The sequence below is a fragment of the Triticum aestivum genome, chromosome 7D (genome assembly GCF_018294505.1).
Source record: "Triticum aestivum cultivar Chinese Spring chromosome 7D, IWGSC CS RefSeq v2.1, whole genome shotgun sequence".
In the NCBI taxonomy this organism is placed as follows: domain Eukaryota; kingdom Viridiplantae; phylum Streptophyta; class Magnoliopsida; order Poales; family Poaceae; genus Triticum; species Triticum aestivum.
Window position 1 is genome coordinate 44,558,381 of NC_057814.1, and position 20,981 is coordinate 44,579,361.

Genomic DNA, 20,981 nt, shown 5'->3' on the forward strand with positions numbered 1-20,981 from the left:
CATTTTCCACTGTGTGATGCAAAGTAGTCCACCTCTGGATGTAATCCCTCAAAGTTTCATTCGGTTTCTGCACACAATGTTGCAACTCAGCCAGCCCTGCGAGTCGTTTGCAAGTTCCCTCAAATGTTCTGACAAACACTCAAGCCAACTCTTCCCAACTGAATATACTACCAGTGGCCAACTGATTCAACCAAGCTCTAGCCGAACCCTCCAACATCAGGGGAAGATGTTTCATGGCAACCTCGTCATTGCAGCCACCGATCTGCATGGCCACTCGGTAATCCTCCAGCCAAGTGTTAGGCTTTGATTCACCGGTAAACTTGCTCACTCCTGTTACCATCTGAAGTTGGGAGGAATCTCAGCAGCCCTGATGGCTCTGCTGAAACACTCAGGTCCGGAGACATGAACTCTACCCCCAGTCGGACGATCTCTGTCGAGTCCTTCTCTGCGTGCTCTGTTCCTGTCGATCAGACCTTGAACGAGGATTGACCTCGCATCAAAACCTGGCTCTCTTGGATCGACTGGGACCCTCCGATCACCGTTGTGTGGGTGCATGTGATCATATTGCCGGGGCACATATGATCCGCTCCTCGGAGGAGGCGTAGGCACTCGACGGTGGTCATCACGGCCAAATCAATGATCATACTGCTCATGGTTCCGACCCAAGTACTGCTCTTGGCGATGCCCACGTCCCTCACGCCGCGGAGGCGATCTTGGGCTGTGAGCCGATTGTACTGTGTCAGCCACCACATATCTGCTATGGATCCTATTGCCAGACTGAGAAACGGCTGTGTTTTGCTCTCCTGCTACCCAGTGCAGTTCCCAGATCTGCATCAAACCCCTTCCAGCCTCTGATTGGGTCGGCTGGATTGACTCTGCTATACAGCCTGCAGCTGTAAGATTCTGAATCGGAGTGCGGTATACCTCAGGTTCAGGCGGCAACAATTGTCACCGTCGACTAGATTCAGGGATCTGTTGCCGAGTGCGCTCGTCGAGTGAATGCTGAAGGTTCTCCAGTCGCACGCGCTCAGCCAGAGTGGCCAGGCGTGCAACCTCCAAGGCCCGGGCTTCGGCAGTCTCCCCGACGATGGGAGTGTGGAGGGCCTCCACGTTGCGATGATGCAGCTCCTCCCTCTGCTGCGCAGTGAGGGCTTCGGGATGATATTCCTTGTGAACACGCGATGGATCGCCGCCAGCATCGCCGCCGCCGCTGTGGCGGAAACCAGGTGGACTGCGCGGCGTCACTACTGTCACAATCGGACATGGTCTCAACAGAGCCACTCGACAGGTCGAACAGCCCGTAAAGAGATTCGTCGGGCTCGATTGCCGCGACCTGTGGGGTGGCCGACTGACGGGCCACCGCACGCTTCACCCACCGCTGAAGCCGCGATCGACCGGATCGCTTGCGGCGACGAGCAGCGAGGAGCGAAGACGCGACGGGAGCCGACCGATACTGGGTTGACGGCTGCTGCAGAAGGCCGCCGCGGACACATGCGCGAAAATGCGTTGCCCCGCGGACGGGGAGCGTCTCGACGTCGAGGGGGGCCTCCTGGAGCCAGGCGGAGTTGTCGGCGATGAAAACGAGCGCGCCGAGACGGATCTCGCGGCCCTCAGCCAAACTGCCGCCAGAAACTATGATGATGGAAATCGAAAAAATTGCAACCTCACTGGAAGTCGCTAAGACACCTGCCCCACGGTGGGCGCCAACTGTCGTGGGAGTACGTCTGACAATAGAATAGGGGGTATGTATGGAGAGGCAAGATCCTAGCTAGGATGAGGTTGTGCACGCAAGGTTTACGAGTTCAGGCCCTTCGCGAAGGAAGTAACAGCCCTACGTCTCGGTGCCCGGAGGCTTGGTCAATTGGATTATGTGTGAAGTTACAGGGGGTGCGAACCCTTGTCCCAGTGGAGGGGGTGGCTTATATAGAGTGCGCCAGGACCCCAGCCAGCCCACGTTACAAGGGGTTCAATGTACATAAAGGTGGGGCATTACTGGTAACGCGAGCAGTAAAGGCATATAAATGACCATTAGGACTATGGAGTGAACGCCTGACCGTTGCCATCCTGAGAGACTTTAGGTCTTCTATACTCCGAGTGATTTCTGGTATGGTCGACTGATTATATTCTGGTCGAATGGAATTGGGTTATCCGAGTGGAAATGTTGGTCGAGTGAGTCGCACTCTGAGATGATTTCAATTGGTAGACGCTGTTGTACTTTGAATGCTTTGACTGTAGGGCAGTGTCCTTGGGAATGATGTCTAGGTCAGGCCCATTACCCTACCCAAGGTACATGTCATCGTCACCGGTCGCATTCACGGTACAAAAAGAGTCAAGGCAATCTACCGGGCGGAGGCTGAGCTACCGATGCGGAGCAGTGGAGTCAGAGGTCGATGGCGTTGAGAACCCCGGCGGGGATTCAGGTCCGGCGGCGGAGTTTACCGAGCAGAGCAACACCGGTGGCCGGAGTTAGGGTCGGTGAGCAGACGGCACGACCGTCATCGGTGGTTGCTTCCATGAAAATTACGAGTGTGAGTAAAGAATCGCATTCAGTTGTGTCTTGTCTCGTGGAATCCACCTTGGAATTGTACTAAAATCCAATACTAGTGGCACCTTCATGGTGAAGCAGAATATCCAAAACAAGAATCGCATTCGGAGCTTCATCCACGCAACTTCATGCCACCAAACAGGGTGATTCTTGTTTTCTTCATTTGCCTTTTCTACTGCCTAGCATTAGCAATGCTGCTGCCCGAAAGGATCCAAACAAGTAGTAGTACAATGTTGAGTCACTTATTTTGGGATGGAGTGAATAGTAGTTTGTGTTGCTGCATATCAGGCAAGCATATGCATAGATAGATAGAAGAATCTGAAGGAAGGATATGCGTCCCTTCCTTTGGTCCTGTCTCCCCGTGTGCCTTCTATTCAGTCATTTTTGAAACTACTCAAATTTGTATTCTAGTATCCAGCTTTTCAACTCTGAATATCGTCAAGGGCGGCGGAATATCTGCATACGTATCCTTGCGACCTTTTGATACGTCTCCGTCGTATCTATAATTTTTTATTGTTCCATGCCAATATTATTCAACTTTCACATACTTTTGGCAACTTTTTATATTATTTTTGGGACTAACATATTGATCCAGTGCCCAGTGCCAGTTCCTGTTTGTTGCATGTTTTATGTTTCGCAGAAACCCCATATCAAATGGAATCCAAACGGGGTAAAAACGGACGGAGAATTATTTTGGAATATTTATGATTTTTGGGAAGTAAAATCAACGCGAGATGGTGCCCGAGGGGGCCACGAGGCAGGGGCGCGCCCTGGACCCTCGTGGGCACCCCGTAAGGCGGTTGACGCTCTTCTTTTGCTGCAAGAAAGCTAATTTTATGAGAAAAATCTGGGCGAAAGATTCAACCCAATCGGAGTTACGGATCTCCGGATATAAAAGAAATGGTGAAAGGGCAGCACAGGGGAGCGCAGAAACAGAGAGAGACAGAGAGACAAATCCAATCTCGGAGGGACTCTCGCCCCTCCCACGCCATGGAGACCATGGACCAGAGGGGAAACCCTTCTCCCATCTAGGGAGAAGGTCAAGGAAGAAGAAGAAGGAGGGGGGCTCTCTCCCCCTCGCTTCCGGTGGCGCCGGAACACCGACGGGGGCCATCGTCATCACCGCGATCTACACCAACACCTCCGACATCTTCACCAACATCTCCATCACCTTCCCCCCTCTATCTACAGCGGTCCACTCTCCCGCAACCCACTGTACCCTCTACTTGAACATGGTGCTTTATGCTTCATATTGTTATCCAATGATGTGTTGCCATCCTATGATGTCTGAGTAGATTTTCGTTGACCTATCGGTGGTTGATGAATTGCTATGATTGATTTAATTTGCTTGTGGTTATGTTGCTGTCCTTTGGTGCCCATCTTATGAGCGCGCGCGTGGATCACACCATAGGGTCAGTTGTATGTTGATAGGACTATGTATTGGAGGGCAAGGGTGACAGAAGCTTCAGCCTAGCATAGAAATTGATGCATACGGGATTGAAGGGGGACCAATATATCTTAATGCTATGGTTAGGTTTTACCTTAATGAACGTTAGTAGTTGCGGACGCTTGCTAATAGTTCCAATCATAAGTGCGTAGAATTCCAAGTCAGGGATGACATGCTAGCAGTGGCCTCTCCCACATAAAACTTGCTATCGGTCTAGTAAAGTAGTCAATTGCTTAGGGACAATTTCACAACTCCTACCACCACTTTTCCACACTCGCTATATTTACTTTAGTGGTGTCTTTACTTAAACAGCCCCTAGATTTTATTTACGCGCTCTTTATATTCTTGCAAGCCTATCCAAAAACACCTACAAAGTACTTCTAGTTTCATACTTGTTCTAGGTAAAGCGAACGTCAAGCATGCGTAGAGTTGTATCGGTGGTCGATAGAACTTTAGGGAATATTTGTTCTACCTTTAGCTCCTCGTTGGGTTCGACACTCTTACTTATCGAAAGAGGCTACAATTGATCCCCTATACTTGTGGGTTATCAAGACCTTTTTCTGGCACCGTTGCCGGGGAGCAATAGCGTGGGGTGAATATTCTCGTCTGTGCTTGTTTGCTTTATCACTAAGTAATTTTTATTTGCTGTTCTTAGTTGTTCTCTATCTTTAGTTATGGATATGGAACACGAAATACCAAAAAAATTAGGTGTACTTGCTGCTCATGGAGATGAGGAACCTCCTAAAACCCTCGATGCTCGTTACGTGACAGATATAATGTACTACTTCGATAATCCTGAGAAAACCCCATTCAATTTGGTAATGGGAGTAACGTTGGATCAACGTGAATACTTTAGGGATTATCGCTTGACACAAAAAGGGAAACTATTATGGGATCAAATTTATATATTGAAGTGGAATGCTCGGCAAGTATGCTTGAGTTATGATTATACTTGTTGCTCTAGGATGAAGGCTCCACACCTTCCCTTTTCATGCAAATTTAATGATAATAAAACCTTAGCTTCTTATGCTAATGATATATATGATTACTATGATGTGGAACAAATAGAAGAATTTGTTGCTTTTAAGGGTGCTTATGAAATTGAATCTTTGTTTGAAAAGTATGAAGCTTTTGAAGATGATGTTTATAGACCTGAAAATTTTGCTATATTGAAATATTGCTATGATAATTATGAATATAATTCCTATATTGATGCGCTTATTGAGAAAGTCTCCACTGTCCAAGAAGAAACTAATATTTTGCAGGAATCTATGGAAGAAGAAATTGATGAAACTGTGAGCTCATTGGATGAAAAATATGATGAGGAGAGCGAAGAACAAAAGGAGGAAGAGCAGATTAGCTACCCATGCCCACCTTCTAATGAGAGTAACTCTTCAACTCATACATTGTTTAATTTCCCTTCTTGCTTACCGAAGGATGATTGTTATGATGATTGTCATGATCCCGTTGATTCTTTTGAAATACCCCCTTTTGGTGATGCTTGCTATGCTTGTGGCCAAGATGCCAATATGAATTATGCTTATGGAGATGAACTTTATATAGTTCCTTATGTTAAACATGAAATTGTTGCTATTGCACCCACGCATGATAGTCCTATTATCTTTTTGAATTCTCCCAACTACACTATATCGGAGAAGTTTGTGCTTATTAAGGATTATATTGATGGGTTGCCTTTTACCGTTGCACATTATGATTTTGATAGATATAATATGCATGTGCTTGCTGCTCCTACTTGCAATTATTATGAGAGAGGAACTATATCTCCACCTCTCTATGTTTCTAGCATGGTAAAATTGCAAGAAACTGTTTATACTATGCATTGGCCTCTACTATGTGTGCATGAATTGTTCTTTTATGACATGCCGATGCATAGGAAGAGAGTTAGACTTCGTCATTACATGATATATGTTACTTTGTGCTCACTACTAAATCACAAATCATTGCTAATTAAAATTGGCTTTGATATACCTTGGGATCCGGGTGGATCCATTAATTGAGCACTATATGCCTAGCTTAATGACTTTAAAGAAAGCGCTGCCAGGGAGACAACCCGGAAGTTTTAGAGATTCATTTATTTCTGTTGAGTGCTTTTATATAAGTTTAAAAAAAATAAAAAAAGGGGAACCTAAAATTTTCAAAAAGGAAAGTGAAAGTCAGAAAGACAAGCATTGTTGAAGTGGAGAGCTCCTTGAACTTTGTTCATGCTCACGGAAACTTTGCGAATCTTGATTACAGAAACTTTTCAACAAAAATAATTATCCCCTTGTACAATTCGATTGTATTATAAAAATAATGTGTCAAGGTTTGCCTTTAGGATGTTTACAATGCTTGTTGGTTTGTACGGTGCAGGACAGAAACTTTGGCTGTAGTGCGCGATTTTTAATTTTTTACGAGAACATCAAACGGTTCTGATTCTTTTTGCACTGTCTTTCTATAAAAAAAATTATTTTTCCTAATTTCGGAAGAATTTTTCTAGTACCATAAGTATGGTGAATGTTCAGATTATTACAGACTATTCTGTTTTAGACAGATTCTGTTTTTGATGCATAGTTTGCTAGTTTTGATGAAACTATCAATTTTCTATCAGTGGATTAAGCCACAAAAAAGCTATATTACAGTAGACACAATGAAAAAACAAAATATGACTTGGTTTGCAACAGTACTTAGAGTAGTGATTTGCTTTATTATACTAACAGATCTTACCGAGTTTTTTGTCGAAGTTTTGTGTGGATGAAGTGTTCGATGATCGAGAAGGTCTCGATGTGAGAAGAAGGAAGAGAGGCAAGAGCTCAAGCTTGGGGATGCCCGAGGCACCCCAAGTAAATATTCAAGGAGACTCAAGCATCTAAGCTTGGGGATGCCCCGGAAGGCATCCCCTCTTTCTTCAACAAGTATCGGTATGTTTTCGGATTCGTTTCGTTCATGCGAGATGTGCAAATCTTGGAGCGTCTTTTGCATTTAGTTTTCACTTTTATTTTATGCACCATGCTGGTATGAAATAGTCCTTGGTTTATTTATAGAATGCTTTATGCACTTCACTTATACCTTTTGAGTATGGCTTTATAGAATGCTTCATGTGCTTCACTTATATCATTTGAAGTTTGGATTGCCTGTTTCTCTTCACATAGAAAACCGCCATTTGTAGAATGCTCTTTTGCTTCACTTATATTTGTTAGAGCGTGGGCATATCTTTTGTAGAGAGAATTAAACTCTCTTGCTTCACTTATATCTATTTAGAGAGATGACAGGAATTGGTCATTCACATGGTTAGTCATAAAATCCTACATAAAACTTGTAAATCACTGAATATGATATGTTTGATTCCTTGCAATAGTTTTGCGATATAAATATGGTGATATTAGAGTCATGCTAGTGGGTAGTTGTGGATTAGTAGAAATATTTGTGTTGAGGTTTGTGATTCCCGTAGCATGCACGTATGGTGAACCGTTATGTAACGAAGTCGGAGCATGAGGTATTTATTGATTGTCTTCCTTATGAGTGGCGGTCGGGGACGAGCGATGGTCTTTTCCTACCAATCTATCCCCCTAGGAGCATGCGCGTAGTACTTTGTTTTGATGACTAATAGATTTTTGCAATAAGTATATGAGTTCTTTATGACTAATGTTGAGTCCATGGATTAGACGCACTCTCACCCTTCCATCATTGCTAGCCTCTTTGGTACCATGCATTGCCCTTTCTCACCTTGAGAGTTGGTGCAAACTTCGCCGGTGCATCCTAACCCCGTGATACGATACGCTCTATCACACATAAGCCTCATTATATCTTCCTCAAAACAGCCACCATACCTACCTACCATGGCATTTCCATAGCCATTCCGAGATATATTGCCATGCAACTTCCATCATAATCATATACATGACTTGAGCATTTATTGTCATATTGCTTTGCATGATCGTAAGATAGCTAGCATGATGTTTTCATGGCTTGTCCGTTTTTTTTATGTCATTGCTATGCTAGATCATTGCACATCCCGGTACACCGCCGGAGGCATTCATATAGAGTCATATCTTTGTTCTAGATATCGAGTTGTAATATTGAGTTGTAAGTAAATAAAAGTGTGATGATCATCATTATTAGAGCATTGCCCCAGTGAGGAAAGGATGATGGAGGCTATGATTCCCCCACAAGTCGGGATGAGACTCCGAACGAAAAATAATAAAAATAAATAAAAAAAAGAAAGGCCAAAAAAATAGAGAAGGCCCAAAAAAAGGAAAAAAAGAGAGGAAAAGAGAGAAGGGGCAATGTTACTATCCTTTTACCACACTCGTGCTTCAAAGTAGCACCATGTTCTTCATATAGAGAGTCTCTTGAGTTATCACTTTCATATACTAGTGGGAATTTTCATTATAGAACTTGGCTTGTATATTCCGATGATGGGCTTCCTCAAATGCCCGAGGTCTTCATGAGCAAGCAAGATGGATGCACACCCACTTAGTTTTCAGTTTGAGCTTTCATACACTTATAGCTCTAGTGCATCCGTTGCATGGCAATCCCTACTCCTCACATTGATATCTATTGATGGGCATCTCCATAGCCCGTTGATACGCCTAGTTGATGTGAGACTATCTTCTCCTTTTTGTCTTCTCCGCCATCATATTCTATTCCGCCTATAGTTCTATGTCCATGGCTCACGCTCATGTATTGCGTGAAAGTTGAAAAGGTTTGAGAACTTCAAAAGTATGAAGCAATTGCTTGGCTTGTCATCGGGGTTGTGCATGATGTGAATATTTTGTGTGGTGAAGATGGAGCATAGCCAGACTATATGATTTTGTAGGGATAACTTTCTTTGGCCATGTTATTTTGAAAAGACATGATTGCTTTATTAGTAGGCTTGAAGTATTATTGTTTTTATGTCAAATGATAGACTATTGCTTTGAATCACTCGTGTCTTAATATTCATGCCATGATTAGACATATGATCAAGACTATGCTAGGTAGCATTCCACATCAAAAATTATCTTTTTATCATTTACCTACTCGAGGACGAGCAGGAATTAAGCTTGGGGATGCTGATACGTCTCCGTCGTATCTATAATTTTTGATTGTTCCATGCCAATATTATTCAACTTTCATATACTTTTGGCAACTTTTTATATTATTTTTGGGACTAACAGATTGATCCAGTGCCTAGTGCCAGTTCCTGTTTGTTGTATGTTTTATGTTTCGCAGAAACCCCATATCAAACGGAATCCAAACGGGATAAAAATGGATGGAGAATTATTTTGGAATATTTATGATTTTTGGGAAGTAAAATCAACGCGAGACGGTGCTCGAGGGGGCCACGAGGCGGTTGACGCTGTTCTTTTGCTGCAAGAAAGCTAATTTTATGAGAAAAATCTGGGCGAAAGATTCAACCCAATCGGAGTTATGGATCTCCGGATATAAAAGAAACGGTGAAAGGGCAGCAGAGGGGAGCGCTTAAACAGAGAGAGACAGAGAGACAGATCCAATCTCGGAGGGGCTCTCGCCCCTCCCACGCCATGTAGACCATGGACCAGAGGGGAAACCCTTCTCCCATCTAGGGAGAAGGTCAAGGAAGAAGAAGAAGGAGGGGGGCTCTCTCCCCCTCCCTTCCGATGGCGCCGGAACGCCGCCGGGGGCCATCATCATCAGCGCGATCTACACCAAAACCTCTGCCATCTTCACCAACATCTCCATCACCTTCCCCCCTCTATCTACAGCGGTCCACTCTCCCGCAACCCGCTGTACCCTCTACTTGAACATGGTGCTTTATGCTTCATATTATTATCCAATGATGTGTTGCCATCCTATGATGTCTGAGTAGATTTTCGTTGTCCTATCGGTGGTTGATGAATTGCTATGATTGATTTAATTTGCTTGTGGTTATGTTGCTGTCCTTTGGTGCCCATCATATGAGCGCGCGCGTGGATCACACCATAGGGTTAGTTGTATGTTGATAGGACTATGTATTGGAGGGCAAGGGTGACAGAAGCTTCAGCCTAGCATAGAAATTGATGCATACGGGATTGAAGGGGGACCAATATATCTTAATGCTATGGTTGGGTTTTACCTTAATGAACGTTAGTAGTTGCGGACGCTTGCTAATAGTTCCAATCATAAGTGCATAGAATTCCAAGTCAGGGATGACATGCTAGCAGTGGCCTCTCCCACATAAAACTTGCTATCGCTCTAGTAAAGTAGTCAATTGCTTAGGGACAATTTCGCAACTCCTACCACCACTTTTCCACACTCGCTATATTTACTTTAGTTGTGTCTTTACTTAAACAGCCCCTAGATTTTATTTACGCGATCTTTATATTCTTGCAAGCCTATCGAAAAACACCTACAAAGTACTTCTAGTTTCATACTTGTTCTAGGTAAAGCGAACGTCAAGCGTGCGTAGAGTTGTATCGGTGGTCGATAGAACTTTAGGGAATATTTTCTACCTTTAGCTCCTCGTTGGGTTCGACACTTTTACTTATCGAAAGAGGCTACAATTGATCCCCTATACTTGTGGGTTATCACCTTTCCGGAATATTCATCTCTCATGTGCTGATTCTTGGGGAATCTGCAGGGGTTAAACCTTGGTCTTGGCAACCGATGGCTGATAAAACTATGCATCGAGTGTGAATGTGCATTCAAGCTCATACATGCTTGCATGGCATGGCGAGTGGTGAGTGGGCTGATTCTGAAACTTGGTTATGCGCTCTTGAGTGAGGTTGTTAAGCTTGCAGGGTCCTTGTTTGGTGTGGAAGGATATGCTCTGAAGGGCCTATTCTGCAAGATACGGCATGTCAAGGGCGAGCTAGAGAGTATTCAGGCTTTCTTGCACGCCGCCGAGAGCTTCAGGGACACTGATGAGACCACTGCTGCTTTTGTCGGTCAAATAAGGACCCTTTCCTTCAACGTTGATGATGTTGTCGACGAGTTCACCTATGAGTTGGTGGAAGATGGTAGAGGTATTCTTATCTTGAAGGCAATCAGGAGGGTGAGGCAAATCAAGATATGGTACCGGTTGGCAGGCCGTCTCCGAGATACCAAGGCGGATCTCAGGAGTGCTGCTGAAAGAAGGGGAAGATATGATCTGAAGGGCATTCAAAGAGATACAAGGCTATTGGGAAGAAATGGCTCAGATTGGAGTTGTTTAATATACACTTCCTTTGAAGCACAGGATGATCCCGTGGGGATTGAGGAGCAAAGCAATTTCTTAATGTAATGGGTCCATGATAAGGATTGACGAAACTTGATTGCAGCTGTGTGGGGGATGGGTGGCATAGGCAAGACAACACTTGCTCATCATGTTTATAGTTCTGTCAAGGATAATTTTGACATTTGTGCTTGGGTTACAGTATCACATGTGCGATAGCTGGAAACGTCTTGCCCGTTGAGGCCGACGGGTTCGTGTTTATATAGTGGGGCACACCTCCCACATAGCGCATACAATGCGGTTGAGAGATTACACAAGGAGAGAGGAAGATATTCTAGGAGAAGATAGAACTTAGAAATTAAGAAATAACATATCCTAACTACCTCCAGGTGCGGTGCACATACGTGACAGTATAACACGTTTAACACCCTCCCTTAATCACAACTTCATGAAGTTGAGATTATGCTTGAAGTCTTCAAAACTCCTTGTGGGCAAAGGCTTTGTGAATCCATCTGCAATGTGATCTTTTGAATGCACACACCGAATGTCAAGTTGCTTCTGAGCAACTCTCTCTCTCTCTCTCTGACAAAATGAAAGTCTATTTCTATATGCTTTGTCCTAGCATGGAACATAGGATTTGCAGACATAGACTGAACCCATATGATTTCAGCTGTAGCATTTGCTAATGCTTTGTTCTATGCCTCAGTGCTTGACCTGGATACGGTAGCATGTTTGTGTGCACGCCAAGATATTAAGTTAGGTCCAAAAAATACTGCAAAGCCACCTGTTGAGCGCCTGTCATCCAGGCAGCCTGCCCAATCAGACTCAGAAAAGGCACTGACAAGAGTAGAAGATGACTTGCTGACATTCAGACCTATTCTTAAAGTATGTTTAACATATCTGACTATGCGCTTGGCAGCTGTCAAGTCAACATTGGCAGGTGCATGCAAAAACTGGCAGACTTTGTTAACAACGAAGGAAAGATCAGGCCTGGTAAGATTTAGATACTGAAGAGCTCCTACTAGACTTATGTATTTTGTGCTATCTTCCTAACTCAAGGGTTTACCTTCTGCAAGAGACAATTTTTCTGAGCTGGATAATGGAGTGAGTGAGGGTTTACAACCTTGCAGTCCTGCCTTTTTAACCAGATCAGCTGCATATTTTGCTTGAGAGAGATGAAGTCCATCCTGATGCTTCTTTACCTCAATCCCAAGAAAATAATGCAAGTCTCCAAGATCCTTTAACGCAAAATCTGCACTCAAGTCCTTTAAGAGTCCTCTGATTGCTTCATCAGATGAGCTAGTCACAATGATATCATCAACATATATGAGAACAAATATGCATGTATTGGACCGGTTATAAATAAATAATGATGTGTCTGACTTAGAGGGAACAAATCCAAGTGCTTGCATCTTGTGACAGAGACGAGAGTACCATGCCCTTGGAGCTTGTTTTAATCCATATAGGGCTTTATCAAGTTTGCACACATAGGAGGGAGTATTCTTACTCTCAAACCCAGGAGGTTGTTTCATGTACACTTCCTCTTCCAGAACACCATGAAGAAACGCGTTCTGTACATCAAGCTGTCTGAGACTCCATCCCCTGAAAACAGCAATGGACAAAACAAGACGAATAGTGGCAGCTTTTACCACATGACTAAAAGTATCCTCATAGTATATGCCATATCGCTGTTTGAAACCTTTTGCAACGAGCCTAGCCTTATAACGATCAATGGTTCCATCAGATCTCCTCTTAATTCTGAAAACCCACTTGCAGTCAGTCAAATTTTAACCTTGTTGTGGAGGAACCAAGTGCCATGTTTTATTTTTCTTCAGTGCCATGTTTTCTTCATTCATTGCCTTCTTCCACTTATCATCACGAAGTGCTGCTTCAAGAGTGTTTGGCTCATCTGGCTCTCCTGTGGAACAGACCAAACCATATTTGGTTATATGTTAGTAATTTACAGGCCGAGTTACCCCTTGTTGTAGCCGTGTACGCCGTGATGGTGGAGCAGTAGGATCCGCAGCCACAGATGATCCAGTGAGCTGCACAGGAGCGTCAGCAGCGGATCCCGAGGGAGATCTTGCAGCAGCAGCTCCAGTCCGCGCCGAGTTGGCCGGATCTTCTGTGACTGGTAGCTAAGGCACTGCGTCTAAGGTTGGTGCAGAAGATCCCGGCCCACGAGCCCAGCGACTCGGGTCCTTGCGCCGGTCGACCGATCGACCGTGGTGGGACCAGTGCCTGGATCCGCACCCTCCCTGGACCGCGCAGAATCCCGCCGCTTGTACGTGACGGGTTGGGCGCCGTACCGTGTACCGCCCGGAGGGGCCCGCGTGACGGGCACGGAGACATCGCCGCGCGAATCTGGCGCAGTGGCGCGTGCGCCTGCGCCTATCTCCTCTGTGCCGTCGGATCCCGAGGAGGATCCATTTTCCTGTGGTGCTGCAGATCCCAAGGAGCATCTGTCTCCTGCTACGGGACACATGGGATATGACCTAAGTTTTTCACCGTTTTGAGTATTTTCTTCGCAGTTTTCTCCTGTTTCATCAACACAAAGCTCATGCATGCCATTAGATGAGTTAGTCAGCAAATGATCATCAATATTTTGTCCCCCTTGATCAAAACTAGTGAGATGGGGAGGCAAGAGAAGAATTTCTTCTCGAAGAAGTGCACCAACATTAGGGTGTAGATCAGCGAACAAAAATTTGGTTTCATCAAAGACCACATCACGGGAGATGTAAACGCGACCCGTGGAGACATCTAGGCCCTTGACCCCCTTGTGCTGAGCATTGTAGCCAAGGAAAACACACTGTTTTGATCGAAACATGAGCTTGCGATTATTGTAGGGACGAAGGTTGGGCCAACATGCACACCCAATGACACGAAGAGACTTATAGTCTGGTTTGGTGTGAAGAAGCCTTTCTACCGGAGTTTCATTATTGATGACACGACTAGGTACCATGTTGATAATATGAACGGCAGTGAGAAACGCTTCATCCCAAAATTTTAGGGGCATGGAGGCGCCTGCCAGAAGAGCAAGGCCAACTTCAACAATGTGCCTATGCTTACGTTCGGCTGACCCGTTTTGCTGGTGAGCATGAAGGCATGACACATGATGTGAAACACCAAGTGTTTGGAAGAAGGAGTTCAACTTTTCGTACTCCCCTCCCCAATCGGATTGGATAGCAATAATTTTGCTGTCAAATTGTCGTTCAACGAGAGCTTGAATTTTTTTGAAAACTTGAAACACATTGGATCGTTTTTTTTAAAGATAGATCCAAGAAAATTTACTGTAGTCATCAATGAAACTGACATAATAGGTGTGTCTACCAACAGAATTAGGAGTAGGCCCCAAACATCAGAAAAAATCAACTGTAATGGTTTGGTAGAAACTGGGTAAGGTAATTGATGACTTTTAGCTCTCTGACATGAATCACAAATTATTTCATTATGACGCTCACCAACAAACGTGAGCTTATTTTTCCTAAGCAATCTTTCAACTAAAGAAAAAGAAGCATGTCCTAAACGATCGTGCCATCGTGTGGACGAAAGCTTGATAGCACCACAAGCTTGTTTATTTGATTTTTTGAACTCCGGAATCAATGGATAGAGGCCGCCGACACATCTACCTCGATAGAGAGTTGTCCTCGTTGCCTGATCATTAATCAAAAAGAAGTAAGGGTGAAACTCGAGAAAGACATGATTATCAATGGCAATTCTATGGATAGAAAGAAGACTCTTGTTGGCACTAGGAACATGCAGAATTTTCCTAAGATGAATTTTGCGACGAGGGGTACGAAATATTGAGTGACCAAAGTGACGAATACTCATACCTTCTCCGCTGGCAGCATGGATTTGATCCTTGCCGCGATATTTTTCCTTCATGGTTACTTTCTCGAGCTCATTGGTGATGTGGTTGGTTGCCCCGCTGTCGACATACCAGTTCGTGTCGACGCCATAGGAGCCATCAGCAGCCGCGGCAACTTTTTCTTCGTCTTGAGAGTCGTAGTCGTCCTCGTCATACCGGTACCAGCAATCTTTTGCTGTGTGTCCGGGCTTGCCGCAGATTTGGCACCGGGGGGAGTCCGGGTGGTTTCTGCCGCCGCCACTGCCGCCGCGTCCGCGACGACCCCGGCCACCAGAGCGTGGAGGTGGTGCGCCGCCGCCTTTGCCGGCGCCAGACCTGCCCCTGTTGCGAGAGGAGCCACGCGATCGGGAGCCGCCTCCCCGCCCGCGAGTGGCCACGTTGGCAGACGATTTGAAGCCGCCGACTCCGGACCCTTGGAACTGAACCATCCGCTGATCGAAGTTCGACAGCATGGCAAAGAGCTCATCGAGGGTCACAGCGGTCACACGAGCGTCGAGGGCAGAGACCAAGGGCTGGTAGTCGGCGTCGAGCCCATGGATGATGAAGGAGGCAAGTTCATCGTCAGGGATCACCTTGCCCGCGGCGGCTAGCTCATCGGCGTAGCCACGCATGGCGGCGAAGTAGGCGGCGACGGAGAGGTTCCCCATCTGCGCATTGATGAGGGATGTTCTGATGTTGTTGATGCGGCTTGCCGATTGGGACGAGAACATACCAGCGAGCGTCGTCCAGAGCACGCCCGAGGTGGTGACCGTGGTCACCGTGAGCAGAACCTCCCGCGTCACATTGTTGAGCAGGTACCCGAGAACCTACTGATCCTCCCTGACCCAGATTGGGTGGAGAGGGTTGGGCGATGAAGTCTCCTTGCCGTCCTTGGTGGTGACGAGGAGTTTCGCCGGCTCCGGCTGGGTGCCGTCGACGTAGCCGAAGACACCGGTGCCACGCAGCTGGGGGATGACCTGCGTGCGCCATAGCACATAGTTCGTGCGTGTCAGCTTCTCGGTGACCTGGCCATTGAGGCTGGGTTGGAAGGCCCCGGAGGAGGAAGACATGGCTAGGGCTAGATGGAGTTTGCAGCAAGCTTAGATGGGAAAAGGATAGCTCTGACTACCATGTGTGATAGCTGGAAACGTCTTGCCTGTTGAGGCCGACGGATTCGTGTTTATATAGTGGGGCGCACCTCCCAGATAGCGCATACAATGCGGTTCAGATTACACAAGGAGAGAGGGAGATATTCTAGGAGAAGATAGAACTTGGAGATGAAGAATAACATATCCTAACTACCTCCAGGTGCGGTGCACATACGTGACAGCATAACACGTTTAACATCACAAAGCTCTGAAGCAGATGATCTGCTGAGGAAAATAGCTGTGCAGTTGCGCAAGAATGATCGGACAAAGAAGTTTCCCAAGGACGTTGATGTAACAGACTGTAGAAGCCTAGTGAAGGCGATCTGCTGTTACCTCGAGCACAAAAGGTACATTGTTGTTCTGGACGATGTGTGGAATGTGAATATGTGGTTTGATTGTAGAGATGCTTTTCTTCATGGCAAGGGCCGCATACTGTTTACATCAAGGATTTATGAGGTGGCATCACTGGCATCAGAATCAAACATAATAAATTTGCAGCCACTCGGAAAAGATGATGCACTGGATCAAACGAGGATTTAACGAATTGCAATAGCTTGCCAATTGCTATCAAATGCATTGGGAGATTGTTATCACTCCGAAGCACATGTTTCTCCGAGTGGGAGAAAGTGTACAAAGATATGAAGAAGCAGCTCACCGACAACCCGGTCATGGATATGCACGTAATCCAGAAGGTTAGTTTGGGAGATGTGCCACATAGTGTTAGAAGTTGTTTTCTGTACTGTTGCATGTTCCCAGAGAAATATGTGATGCAGAGAAAATCTCTAGTAAGACTTTGGGTTGAACAAGGGTTTGTTGAAGAGAGTGAACATAAGACACTCGAGGAGGTGTCTGAGGATTATCTAACCGAACTAATCCACCGGTGTCTATTGCTGGTAGTCAAGAGGAATGACTCTGGATGTGTATATGAAGTTCAAATGCACGACATCTTCTGTGTTTTAGCTCGTTCCAAGGCACGTGAAGAGAACTTTTGCGGTGCCTATAACCCCTTGAAAATTCATGCCATCAGAGAAGCACGACGTGTATCAACTGAAACAGGGGATATTGCTCTGTTGGCACAGAGTGCTCCGCATCTCCGCTCATTGCTTGTCTTCCACAGTTCGTTTAGCTTCATTTCACTCCGTTCACTAGCAATGAGTAATAAGTTGTTATCCGTTTTGAACCTGCAAGATAGTTCAATTACGAGGCTACCAGCAGAGGTGTTTGGCTTGCGTAATCTGCGGTTTCTCGGCCTTAGGCGAACAAAAGTCTCGAGTCTTCCAGGATCCATCGGAAGACTAAAAAATTTGCTGGTGTTGGATGCCTGGAAGTGTGAAATAATGAAGCTACCATCGCAAGTTATGAAGCTCAGTAAGTTGACACATCTTATTGTGACTTCCAAGCATGTTGGACCATCATTGCAGTTTGTTCCTTCTGTTGGTGTACCAGCTCCTGCTGGTATATGCTCTTTGACTAGCCTGCAGACACTTCTACAGATGGAAGCTAGTGCTGAAATGATCCGTGCCATGGGAGCTCTCGTGGAGTTGAGAACATTCCGTATCAGCAAAGTGCAAGGTTGCCATTGTGAAGATCTGTTCAAGGGTATTGGCAGAATGATTCATCTTACCCGTCTCGGAATCCAGGCAGATGATAATCAGGAAATTTCGCATCTCAAAGCATTTCAGGCACCTCCCTTGCTTCAGAAGCTTTTCTTGCTTGGTGCACTATCCAAGGAATCCTTGCCTAATTTCTTCACAGCACTTAGTAAACTGAAGAACCTCAAATTTCTGAGGCTTGTTGGCTCACGGCTTAACAACGACGCTTTTCTGTATCTTAAGGGATTGGAGCATCTAGTTAAGCTTCAACTTTATCATGCGTATGCTGGTGATAAGTTGTACTTTCCTGCAGCATCATTTCCGAAGCTCAGGGTACTGAAAATACGGGGTGGACCATATCTCGATGAAATAGAGATAGAAAGAGGCGCCATGGCGAGCTTAGTTGATCTTAAGCTCCTGCTCTGCCCACAGCTGAAGATGCTGCCAGATGGTATTGAACATGTGAGGACTCTTGAAGAACTGACTTTGGACGTGGCAGAAGAACTGATTGACAGGGTTTGGCAGAAGAAAGAGAGGAGGATTTTTCATATCCAACGAGTTTATGTTGGGCCTCAGAGCTTACCGGTATTATAATTTCCTATTCCAATGTAGGCATGAGCTGAAGATTTTTTTTCCCCTTTCTGTAGCCTAATCCTGTGTAACCCCAACTTCATGTGTCCATCTATTTCTTCTTGTACTATCTTCTCGGTCACCCGGATCATCGTTTTTCTTCTTCTATCCGGTGTGAGCTTGCTCTGATATAATGCACAGCTAAGTTTGTCTCAAGCATCATTTTTCTGAATTATTTTCTGCGCGTGGATGTTTTTTCAGCGAACATTCATTCCTATGTTTCTGTTTTTTTGGTGTTCTTGTTAGATGAAAAACAAGGAGAACAAGAGGTAACCTGCTGACATAGCGCTTACCGGCAGCGTGACAGTATTTTAGCGATGAACTTCTCTAGATGTGATTGCTGATGAACTTGTACTATTGCTTTGCTGTAGCGAGATTACCAGATGTACAGACAAAATAGTAAATTCGTTTGAAAATATATAATTTGCTTAACTGTATTCATCTCGAAGCTAAGCATTATGTTTATGACAGACTAGTCGATCCATTGTTTCTGAATTTCAGCTGTTTAATATGAAATTTATAGAGCAAACAACGTAAAGGTCGCTGAAAACTTCCGACAGTACCACTCACTACAACACGTATGATGTTCTAAGGCGTTCGAGAATGCCTTCTATTGTCTCTAAAACGCCTTCAATTGTTTTGTGTGGCGCTTCTGTAAAACGCTAGAGATGGTCGCGAAGTAAAAGGTCATCGAAGGCATTTTCCCGTAATGCCTCTAAAGATGGCGATTTCCGAAAGCGCCGCCAAAACTCGTTCCAGCCTTTTTTTTTAGGATACCAAAACTCGTTCCAGCCAAGGAAGGAGACAAGGTCGTTGGGCCACCAACCCCTCCTATTTCTTTTCAGGTCCATAACGCCATCCGTGTGATGAATGTGCTAGCCTAGGTGGTGTGGCATATCGTCTCACAGTAGGAATCCTCACTGCGATCTTGATTCGCTGGATGAGCATGTCTACTGGTACAAGTAAATGTGCAGCCTCAGCAGCATTTAGAAATTGTTCTCTCATTCCCAGCACTTCCTATTCCCTAATGCATTTCTATAAAAGGTTATCTTTTGTTCTCTTGTTGGTGTCTTCAGGCCGTCGGCTTTCCCCCTCCCCCCATCGGTGGCCTATCTGTGATAGAGCCAGGAAACATAAAAGAGTGATCTTCAGCTAGAGTGTCTCACAGCATATACATATAATATATGGGTGAGGATCACAAATTACTATGCCTTGGTAGAAGGCTGTTGGGTTAGTACGATTTTACACTGATTTATGTTGCAGCCGAGTGAGTGGTGCTGGAATTTTGTCTATTTTGGGTCTAGCCCAATAGCAGTTTCAGAAATTCTTAATAAATCCTAGAGGCCCACTTAGCCCATTTGTGCAAGGCAAGGGATACTACTAAAGTTTAGTCCCACATTGCTAGTTGAGTGGGAGTTGGACCTCCTTATAAGGGAGGTTCTTTCCCCACTTATATGAGCATGAGAACAAGAGGGACATCCACGTGTGCTCCTCCTCCGCCGCCTGCCCCGAGCCGATGTCTAATTTAAGATGAAAACAGTTTTCATCGGCCTAAAATGTTTTTTTTCTGGGATGGAATGGATATATAACTTTCATCTACACAGAGTATGATTTATCTGGGCATGGTGAAATCATTATGTTGTATCGAGTGCTAGTGTCCATATATATTATGAAACATTAAATTTTGTATATATATTCGTAGGCACATAGTATAATTACACGTGTGTGATTATTGTGGTTACGTAGCTTCAGCTGATTGAGGTAGCCAGCACAAACCTTTGCTACACGAACGCAGTTCTACAAAAGAATATGTTTGCAGGATTTTGTCATGTTTAATAGAAGTGTCATCGAGTTTATACATTGACGCACGCCTCTCACCGTTCACCCCTCACGCCCCTCCCCTAGCAGCGGCTGCCTCCTAATCTCCTCGCCACCGCCACCGAATCACCGCTAGAAAAAGGCTGGCGGTGGATGGTGGCGGTGGCGGGGCCTTCCTCTGTCGTTGCTCTAGGGCGCGGCCGTGGCGGATTCTCATGCTGGTGCCCCGGCCTCCCGTCGCATGTTTGGTCCCCACCACGGCGGCGAGTTGATCTGCTGAGGGTGGCACGGTCCGGCGGCATGGCTCGGTGCTCCTTCAACTGCAGCCAGTAACCTTCCTCGCGGCCGGTGGCGGCACTGGGCGCGTCGCGATGGGGTGGGATGGCGTCTCCCCAACCCCTGCTTGTGGAGGTCTTGGCTATGGAGGTGTTGCAGTGTCACATTTGTCACGGCCGGGTCCGGCCCGATCTGGCCCGTATGAAGGCATCGTCTTGCAGTTCTCGCCTCCTTGCTCGGGCTACTCCATAGGAAACCGAAGATCTGGATTTTCTTGATTGGAAGATGGCGGCGCGCAGCCCCGTTCTCCCTCTGGAGGTGTCAGAAGGTGGAGCGGAGTGGCATTTGCCGCATCGACGACGGCGGGTCTCGGCGGCGTGGCACAGTGGGGTCTCGACGACAGATGTGTGATGATGGACGCGCAGGGAGGTGGTGCTGTCTGGTATCGTGGCAGCGTCGACGGCAGTACGACATGGCATGGTGAAAGTGTTGATCGCTCCTGAAGATGGGACCACGGAAGATGGCGGC

General features: G+C 45.7%; 1 protein-coding gene across 1 annotated transcript; it reads left to right on the top strand.

Moving 5' to 3' along the window:
* The first annotated feature begins 16,775 nt into the window (after window positions 1-16,775).
* Window positions 16,776-19,504, top strand: LOC123167507 (disease resistance protein RPM1). The gene is made up of 4 exons (XM_044585343.1): window positions 16,776-18,314; window positions 18,606-18,628; window positions 18,883-18,937; window positions 19,436-19,504. The coding sequence occupies exons 1-4, from the start codon at window positions 16,776-16,778 to the stop codon at window positions 19,502-19,504; spliced, it is 1,686 nt and encodes a 561-aa protein (XP_044441278.1).
* The last annotated feature ends 1,477 nt before the right edge of the window (window positions 19,505-20,981 follow it).